Source organism: Pomacea canaliculata, linkage group LG2, assembly GCF_003073045.1.
Source record: "Pomacea canaliculata isolate SZHN2017 linkage group LG2, ASM307304v1, whole genome shotgun sequence".
NCBI lineage: Eukaryota > Metazoa > Mollusca > Gastropoda > Architaenioglossa > Ampullariidae > Pomacea > Pomacea canaliculata.
The window spans coordinates 2,081,717-2,091,123 of NC_037591.1; the positions used below are offsets into that span (position 1 = coordinate 2,081,717).

General features: G+C 37.2%; 1 protein-coding gene across 5 annotated transcripts; it reads left to right on the plus strand.

Annotated features, from left to right (window-relative positions):
- Positions 1-92: 92 nt before the first annotated feature.
- On the plus strand, positions 93-8,308 carry LOC112557655 (COP9 signalosome complex subunit 7a-like). 5 transcript variants are annotated; one of them, XR_003097981.1, is made up of 9 exons: positions 93-216; positions 1,165-1,330; positions 1,845-1,920; positions 2,349-2,437; positions 2,628-2,687; positions 3,053-3,195; positions 5,904-6,009; positions 7,187-7,380; positions 7,530-8,308. XR_003097981.1 is itself a non-coding variant. In XM_025227644.1 (9 exons), exons 1-9 carry the CDS (start codon positions 203-205, stop codon positions 7,561-7,563), a joined length of 810 nt encoding a protein of 269 aa, XP_025083429.1. In that variant the 5' UTR covers positions 93-202; the 3' UTR covers positions 7,564-8,308. The 5 variants fall into 5 exon arrangements, 4 of the variants coding, with proteins under 4 accessions (XP_025083429.1, XP_025083432.1, XP_025083433.1 ...); XM_025227644.1 differs by having other exon boundaries at positions 7,187-7,308; XM_025227647.1 differs by lacking the exon at positions 93-216 and adding an exon at positions 228-305 and having other exon boundaries at positions 7,187-7,308.
- The last annotated feature ends 1,099 nt before the right edge of the window (positions 8,309-9,407 follow it).

A 9,407-nucleotide genomic window follows, 5' to 3' on the forward strand; every position in this document is an offset into this window, starting at 1 on the left:
CAGTATGTTATATATTTTATTTAGCATTTCTCACTATCTTTCAAGAGTTGAAACCTAGTATGAATAGTTTATTTAATTATATACAACAATGAGCAAGTTAGTGATATTCATTTTCTTTCGACTGTGCAAGTCTTTCCATGCGAATGTGTGCACGAAGGGGAGGCTATTCTTATTTCTCGGGTTTAATGACATCCGGTTTGTAATGAGCACTGATAAGTGAGTTGCTGTACCGTGTATATGAGTGTGCTCTCAATTTCCTGAAAAATCAAGAATTTTTCTGTATTTAACAGTCAGAGAATTATTATGTCGGTTATGCTAATTTACGTCAATTTTTTTGCGAAAATGAAATAGGGGAAAGAGTACTGAAATTTACACACACGTCGGTTGCTGAATGTGAACTGTGTTAGAAACCGCTATTTCTTTTTTTTTGAGTTTTCCTTACGGCATATTTTTTAATCGCTAAATGGGAAACACGTATAAGATTTATAAAGAATGTTAACGTGACCAGTTGTATAACGCAGAATTTAAAGTTATTTACTAAAATTAATGTGCGATATACACTTTCATTTCTCATTCACTCAGGGTAACTGTTCTTTGGAGAGTTTATATCAGTCACCGCAAATGAATATTAAACTATTTGGTATGCATAAAGTGCGAGCTACTTACCATAAGAAACTATCAGGTTCTCCTGAAATTCCCCTCCCCCACTCCATCCACCAATTAAAATATCAGAAATTTTCACGCAGATTAAAAACAACTATAAATAAGTCATTAGAAATTCTACTTGTGCAAATTCGAACCTAGTGACATGTTATGTTAAAATTCGTATTAAATCTTCATCCGAGAAAATGCAAATTGATACTTTGTAAATGACAACACCTTACTAAGATTTTTTAGTATTTCCTCTGCTTAAAGTAGAGATCTATCTCAGTGTTTAAGAGTAAGAGAGACATGTTTAGCTTAGTAATAACAAATGCTAAGAGAAAGAACAAGAGAGTGATCAACCCCGCCCCCCCCCCCCCATCAATATATAGATATTTCATTATTTGAAACTAAAAGTTAGGAGAAAAGCAATGAAACATTTTTAAATACCAAGTTAGTTTAGTTTGGCAAAAGTAATTGTATTTACACCAGCTTTTAAAGGTGCGTGTTGTCTTTGGTCAGAATCATGTCTGGAGACAAACCAGCTGCAAGCAACCCACTAGAGCAATTCCTCCTTTTAATGAAAAATGCAAGAGGAGCAGCAGCAGTGAGTGTGTTAACACAGGCACTGGAAGCACCAAATGTTTATGTTTTTGGAGAGCTGCTCGATATGCCTAATGTTCAAGAGGTCTGCAGCGTTTTGCTTTCTTGAGTCATTTTTACCATGGTACTAATGGTACCATACTAATGATAGTATACTAATCATTGAGAAGGCTAGTGTTATTTGCTGATCGATTTTTTAACGATAAAATGGTTGTGTTTATTTTTAAATGTATAAGATTTAAACTGATGACAATATCAAATATTGGCGGTAAGGTAAATTGAGGTTATTGTAACAGTTCCAACATGTATGCCTTTACAGTAGAAGCCCAACACTTTTTATATATTTTACTTGAACTAGGATGCTCAACAATCTATGATATGTTATTCAAAGACTCCAGTATATCTGCAATGTTAGCCACTTCATTCCATCACATGCTGCTTAGAATATATATATATATTGATATTACTACTTACATCAAAAGTGTAGTTTAAAAAGATTTGCTATAAAGCTGAGCAATAACATTTTACAAAGTTGACAGAATTATTTGTATGAAACACGTTACTCTTGAGGTGAAATTATGTTTTCATTTTTGTTTCAGCTTGCAAATGGTCAGCATAGCCCATACTTTAATCTACTGAATTTATTTTCCTATGGAACAGTTAAAGACTATAGAGGTAAGCATTGATCATCAGTCCCTTGTTTTTGGAGAGGAGATTTGTGACAGCATGGGGACTTTACTTACACTTGCTTAATTCCCTCTTAAATATTTTAAAGATTTCAAGGCCTAGTGATTGCAGTGGCAAATGTGTTTTACCATGTCTATGAAACAGCATATGAAAGACAAAATCCAACCTTCATCTGTTTCTTTTAAGCAGTACTGAACTTTTAAGTCCATGTTTACTATTGTGTACAGAGGCAGTTTTTAGTCACTGACCTTAAATTATTTTCCTGCTTCAAATCAAGAGCATTAATGACATGTCTGTGGAGCACCTTTTCAAAGTGTATTATCATGTAAGTTTAATTTAAATAAATGTTCTGTGCATTAGTCATCACACATTCATATCAAAATATAAATTAGATATATTTTTGTCATATATTTCAGAGGAAAAAGCTAACTTGCCAGAATTGACACCTGGACAGTTAAAAAAGCTGCGACATCTTACAGTTGTTTCTTTGGCAACAAAAAGCAAGGTACCTGCTTGTATCTTAGCACAATGCGCTACCAAGCTTTGGCACCATTCTTCTTATTTTTCTTCACAATGCATTTCAGAAAGTGCCATTTGTCAGATGCAAATTATATGGAAGCAACTATATATTGTTTTTTTAAACTGCAATCAAACAGCCGTAAGTTTGTGCTTGACAGAATTATTTGATGTTGCAGTGTATTCCTTACTCCATCCTTTTGGAAGAGCTGGACATACAGAATGTAAGGAACTTAGAGGTGAGTGTGTCTTGTTTGTCTTCCTTCATGGCTTTTAATTAACCTTTGGATTTATTTCAAATCTTACAATGCCCTTGACTGTCACACATTAAAACTTGCACTTTGCATTTTGTTCAGTTCACACAACTGCCGTGTGTTCTGCTGACTTTGCTGGAAAGTATTGTGTCTCTGGATCTATCTCTTATGAAGTTGCCTTAACTGCCAGATCATCTTGTTATGCTTTTATGTTGGGTTCTTGTGTTTCCATATTTGTTGATATGTGTTGGTCTATGTCTGTATTTACATTTTGTTTACTTCGGGTAAAATGCTTTTGTAAAGATTGTGGGTATGCCAATGAAACATGATTATGAAGATTGTGTTTGCAGGACTTAATTATTGAGGTGATCTATGCTGACATCATCCATGGCAAACTAGATCAGAAGAACCAACAGCTGGAGGTGGACTATGCTATTGGCCGAGACATCCGTCCTACAGCTATTACACAAATGATTTCTGTACTACAGGAGTGGTGAGACAACTTGGTGTTTATAATTGCATCATATTTATTATACTTGTATAGTAATCATTTGAACTTGAAATATGTGGGACTCACTAAAGTATTCTGGTGTGATAACAGTTGATACAAAGATTTAACACAACAAGCTGTAAAACCCTGAGATAGCGGCTGCCTACAGGGAGGTCAATTTTAAGATACAGAAAGGCATGAAGGCAGCCAGGCCAGCCTGGATCGACGAGAGGTGCAGTGAGATTGATGACAATGTGGCCTAGGGTGACAACTGCTTAAGACCCTCACCAGTGAGAGCCAGCAGAAAACATCCGCAATCGAATATAGTGAGGGTCATCTGCTCTTTAAGTTGTCCTAGACCGTAGGACAGAGTACTACCACAAGCTTTACAACTACCTGCTGACGACAGACCTCAACATCCTCTAGGTCAGTCTAGGATATCCAGGAAATGAACGGCTTCTCAGAGAACCTGCAAGTACTACACACATAGGCTATTTAGAGCTTGGAGAGAGGAAAGTCCCTAGAGGTTTACAGCGTCCCAGCAGAGTTTATCAAAGGTGGCAGAGAAGAGATAGTAATGGCTCTTATCACACTGCACCAGAAGATCTGGGCAACCAAGCTGTGTCTATTAAAGTGGACACAGTCGCGGTCATACCCATGCCTAAGAAAGGCAAAATAAGTTAGTGTTAGAACTATTTCACAATCAGCCTGGTCAGTCACCAAAGTAAAGTTATGCTAAAAGAGATCCAACACTGTCTTATACCTGCTGAAGAGGAGATATTATCCAAGGAACAGGCCAGATTCCAGGCCAGCAGAAGCAGTATTGAGCTTCAGTAGTTTAGTACTCATCAAGAACGACCTTTATCATGGTAAAGATCTGTACCATAACTTTTTGAATTCAAGAAGGCATTTAATAGAGTTTGGCATGAGGGGCCTTGGAATGTGCTGTGTTCATCCAATGTGGAGGAAGGTCTGCTACTCATCATCAAGGCACTGCATGACAGCTCCAGGAGCTCATTAATTTTCAATAACGAAGTGGGTAAGCTCTTTCCCATGACAGTGGGTATACATTAAGGATGCCTGCTTTCTCCAGCGCTATTCAACATCACACTTCGGTGTCAATTGGAAGGAGGCCACTCAGTAACCTCTGCTTTGCTGATGACATAGATCTCATGGCAGGCCGCTAGAGGGAGTTACAGACGCTCACAAACTCACCACCTGTGCAAGTGTGTGCAGGATGGAGATCAGCATGAAGAAGAGCAAGGGCGTGGTAAACACCATTGGATCTAGAAAGGCATTTGAATGAATGGAGTACAACTGATGGAGGTGCAGTCCTGTATGTACTTAGGCATAAACGTTCCAAAGACAGTGGTTGTGCAGAGATCACAGCAATAATGGGACAGCAGAGGTGTCAGATTCTGCACCAAATTCATGATCTGCAAGTCTCTTGTAATGCCAGTTATTTTGTATGGTTGTGAGACATGTCCTTGCTCACAAAAGAAGAGTGACAGATCCAAGCGTTTGAGATGAAATGCTTCAGGAAACTTCTCTGGATTTTCTACAGGGAGCAAAAGATGAATCTTTGTATGCAGCTTAGTCGCCTGACTGGTAGGTCCCCAGGAGTCTGTGCTTGTACTGTCAAGCAGGAGAAACTGAAGTGGTTTGGTCACATCACCTGACATGATACCTTGCCAAAGACGGTCGAACAAGGTGAGGTTATGTTTAAGGTGGCAAACAAGAAAATACCTGGGTGATTAACGTGAAGGAGTGGACCAGCTGTTCACTGGGGGACCTTATGTGGGTGCAAGAACAGCCCTGGCACAAATTTCACCACTGCTGTGCTCCATCTGATCTCCCTACAACTGGTATCGCACCACTGTTATGGAATGAAATGAATGAACTCTACAGTTGAGGCAAACATAATTCATATTACATTTTTAAAAGGTTCCTGGTGCAGATCTGTAAACACTTCAGTATTAAAATATATGTTTTATTGTGCTTGCATGACAAATGCATGTCAACTAATGAACTTATAATTTGTAAATGGATGCTAAAAAGTGGTCTGAACAAAAATAATTATATCTTTGTGTTTTCTTTACTACAAAGTATTTCAGCTACACAACTAAACCAGGAATGCTTACACTGAATTGTAAATCACTGCTCAAAGAAGAACAGGAGTACATGCTCTTTGTTCTATAAGTGTAGAACATTAATGAGTAACAGGTTTAATTAATAGTCTGATATAAATGATTTTGTTAAATGTTCACCCTAACTGTAAGAGAATTGGAAATTAAAAGATATTTGTGATTATTTTAATATTATAAGGACTGAAAAAAGTGTTTTACTCCTGTCATGGAGATCAAATTAATCAACCATTCTTTTTACATTATGATGCATTTAGTTTTGGTTTGATAAAAAGACTTCAGCAGTCTTAATTTTATCCCATTTTATATTGATGTAGTCCATCCATTCAGCATTCTTATTCTTTCAAAGTTAATTTTTTACCTTTTTTTATCAAGGCACATTTTTATACTGATAAACTTACTAACAGAATAATCTTATCCTGAACATTGGTGTGGAGGCGCACAGTCAAGTGCATACTGATGTAGCCAGCTGCATAATGTTAGCCTAAACATTGGTATGGAAGTGTGCAGACTAGCCCATACCGATGTAGTAAACTACACAATGTTAGCCTAAACATTGGTGCGCAGGTGTTCAGGCTGTGAAGCAGTACTAAAGGGAATTGAGGATCAGATTTTGAAGGCAAACTGCAGTCGTGAGTCACAGAATCGCCTGATAACACAGATGGAAAGCGAGGTAAGCAGTTTTTATTTTTCTTTCTTTTAAAAAGTGTTTTTTATTTTCCTTTCGGGGTAGAGTATGGAAGTTCTCTCATGAGTATAAAATTCACTTACAGATATCATTGGAAAGCAGGATTTTTTAAATAGGATTTTGTATAGTTTTGAATGTGTCAAAAACCATTTCTTGTGTTTTGAAAACTTTCTTCAGACCTGGAAATGTTTTGGAATTGACACTTTGCCTATAAAGTCTGGGAAAGTTTATGAATTTTGGGAGGACAGCACTCTGCATAAACGGTTTCCACAAATGAAAAATTAAAATTCATCACCTAGAAAAATATTTTGACCAAAATGAACTCTGTGTTGTAATATTAGTGAATACCACTGTAACTATAAAAAAAAATGCTGTATTGGCTTTACCTTTATAGCTGTCAGAGAGCGATTGCTCACCTGACCAGGGAAGCATGTAGTACACCAGGCACATGCTAGCTCAGTGTCAAGGAGACAACTTATGGTAGTTAAAGAGCCAGTGTAACCCTTTATCTCCTTTGGTCATGTCATCTGATACAAAGAAGGATGGCAGCACTAAGTGTAGTGCAGAGATAATGCATGTACTCAAAATTTCTGCATTCTGGAAGCAGCAAAGTTTCATAAAAAAATAACAAAAACTAAAAGAAATTTTTTTGATGGTAAAAGAGCTAGAGTAACCCTTTATAATATTCCATGGTAATGTCATCTGGTATAGTCAAAGAAGAAACTATCAGATGACTCTGCTATACCTTTAATGTTGCAGCAATCCGATGGGAACAATTCTGTTATCAGTGGTATTAGTAGTAGTTGAGAGAAATGAAATTAATCAAGCTGCTTTTTGCATTTCTGAGTTTGACAGAAAAATTGGTTTACAATTAACAATTTTTTTAATGTTTACAGGATAGCTTTAACTCTTGCTTAGCCCATGATGTGAAGCTCTAAAATATGTTGCTGATTTTCTAGTCTTATTTATCAATTTATTCTTCAAAGGTATTTCTGTACACAGTTTTGAAATTTGAAAATGTGCAGTCATGTGTTTGTGAGTTAGAATAAATCCTTGGAGGGATATAAGTGCTAGGGAGATTTAGTATGGTTTTAAAAAAATTAGAAAAATTAAACACCAGAATAGATGAGGTTGGTAAGTTTTTCATACTTCTTTTTGTTAGGTGGCAGCCATAAAAAAGACAATGAAAGCTACTCATCAACAAGATGATGAGCACATGGTTACAGACAGCCGCACTGACCTGCCTTCAACTGACAAGCCTAAGAAGTCTGCCAAAAACAAAGCGTAAATATTGGGTTAATGCTGCTTTGTTTTTCAAAATATCACGAGCATAGAAGACAGCATGAAGCATTTTTTGTAAGAATTTTTTTTAGTTCATTTTTGTATAGATGTTTGAAGATATGCTGGTTTTCAATATGTACTTCTGCACTTCATTTTGTTGTCACAATTTTTTGTACTGACAACTTTAACAAGGTGTGATCACTTGAGTGAGTTTGTGTTTGCAGACTGCGAGGGAGCTCAACAAAACTGTGGAAATGACCATGAAGCGGTATCTACATGATAAGCAAAGATATTGCAGCATTAGAGATGATACATGAGACAACACAGACTCTTTTTAAGTTTGATTTTATAAAGATGTTTGCATTCGGAGGCAGACATTGACAACAAAATATTTGTGTGGTGGTGAAGAGACTTAAATACCCAGCAAACAATACATTTACAGAGGAAGCAGTGGACATGCATGGTATCTGCTTTTGCTGAGTGACATGGTGAATGTTATGAGTGTTCATTGTAAATTAAATTTAAATTCAAACTGTTTCAGATATGTTCTGTTGAAATTCATGCTATGTGTACGTGAGTGCTTTTAAAGAATTGGCATTTATCAGAGGGATTCTTTTGGAGTTTGGGGCTGGTTAATTCTTTAGATTTGGTCTGGTATATGTACATTCTGACTGTTGCATCAAAATGGAGTTACCAAAGGTCACATGACTATATTGTGTTTAGCCTGCTACAGTTGGCAAACACTTCAGCAAAATATTGAGGTTAATGGTAGTTTGTTTTACCAAGGAAGATTATCAATGGTTATTTGGTTCAGGATTGCCATCCTTTTCATGTTTGCAGGCTTCTTACAGGTGTGACCAAACAAAATTCCAGACTTTTATCCCAATCCCTTTTTCCACACTTTCTTGAATCTCGGCATCCACTGGTAACATTAATATGCTACATTACTGGTGTATATGTATGTGGTGCTGATTTGCAGTAAAGCTCCAAAACAATGTATAAACTGCAGCGTTTGATTTTGCTTTTTGTTGATTTTGGAATGGAAAAGTGCTTCCACCTCAAGGCAGCTTTGCCCTGTGGGGTGATTGGGGATCTGAGGGAAATCATCACCTTGACCATCACCATGATTTTGAACTTGGACTCTGAGGCAAAAAGTTTACTTGGCGATAGTCACGCTATTAGCTGCAAGCCAACAGCAGGTGGTTGCATTAGTGAAGGCATCAAAAACCTATGGCTATGCAAGGGGCATTATCTTTACAAAGCGTACATGATGTGGTAGGTTACTCAGTTGCAGCTGCATAATTAATAATACACATGCACACACACTTTAAAATTCATGTAAACTCTCTTTGGTCTGCTGACTTGGAAGGACAACTTTAGAACCTTCATAGTTCTAGCCTTATGATAACCACTTCCATTCACATTTGAAAGGAGTAGAAATTTAATCAAGAGTTCGAAGTGCAAAACTGTTTCGGAAGCTTTGAATACCTTGAACCTCACTATTCAAAGAGAGCAGCTGTATCACAGAAACCTGCATGAAGATACAACAGCTGCAATGGCCATGCTAAACATGACAGCATGGCAAAAGTATCAGATCTGCTATGAAGTATCAGCTGTGCAAGCTCTTCATAATTCCATGCTTTATGTGCTAGATTTTTCTGTTTGGTGACACAGAAAACTTGCACTTTTGAAACCAAATGCCTAGGAGACCGCCATAACCTGATGCACAAGACGATGATTATGGAACATGGTTGCCTCCCATGCTGTTTATGATGAACCCCTCAGCAAAACAGTCTGTGACCTAGCTGAAGAGTGTTCTAAGGTAACCATGAAGGCAGCTAGAAAATGCAGACAAAGGAAGAACTAGCTGGGGGAAAAAAAAAAAAAACTGTCAAACATTTGACTAGTTCTCCCATGATAGTAGGCGCTGAAGAAAGGCCTTACCAAGCTGCCTCCATCCAGCCCCTCAAACCTGTACGAGTTGAACAGCTCATTACCAGGGCAAGGAAATGAACCAATAATCCTTAAGTCTCCCACTCATCGCTATCATTTTGTCAAAAAAATTTCATTCTGGAAATAAATCCAAATGAATAGTATGACAT

Excerpts from the sequence above, each read along its gene's own strand:
- LOC112557655 (XM_025227644.1), top strand. Across the intron at positions 2,438-2,627 it reads CTTTGGCAACAAAAAGCAAG|TGTATTCCTTACTCCATCCT; the intron begins GTACCTGCTTGT and ends TTGATGTTGCAG. Across the intron at positions 6,010-7,186 it reads TAACACAGATGGAAAGCGAG|GTGGCAGCCATAAAAAAGAC; the intron begins GTAAGCAGTTTT and ends TCTTTTTGTTAG.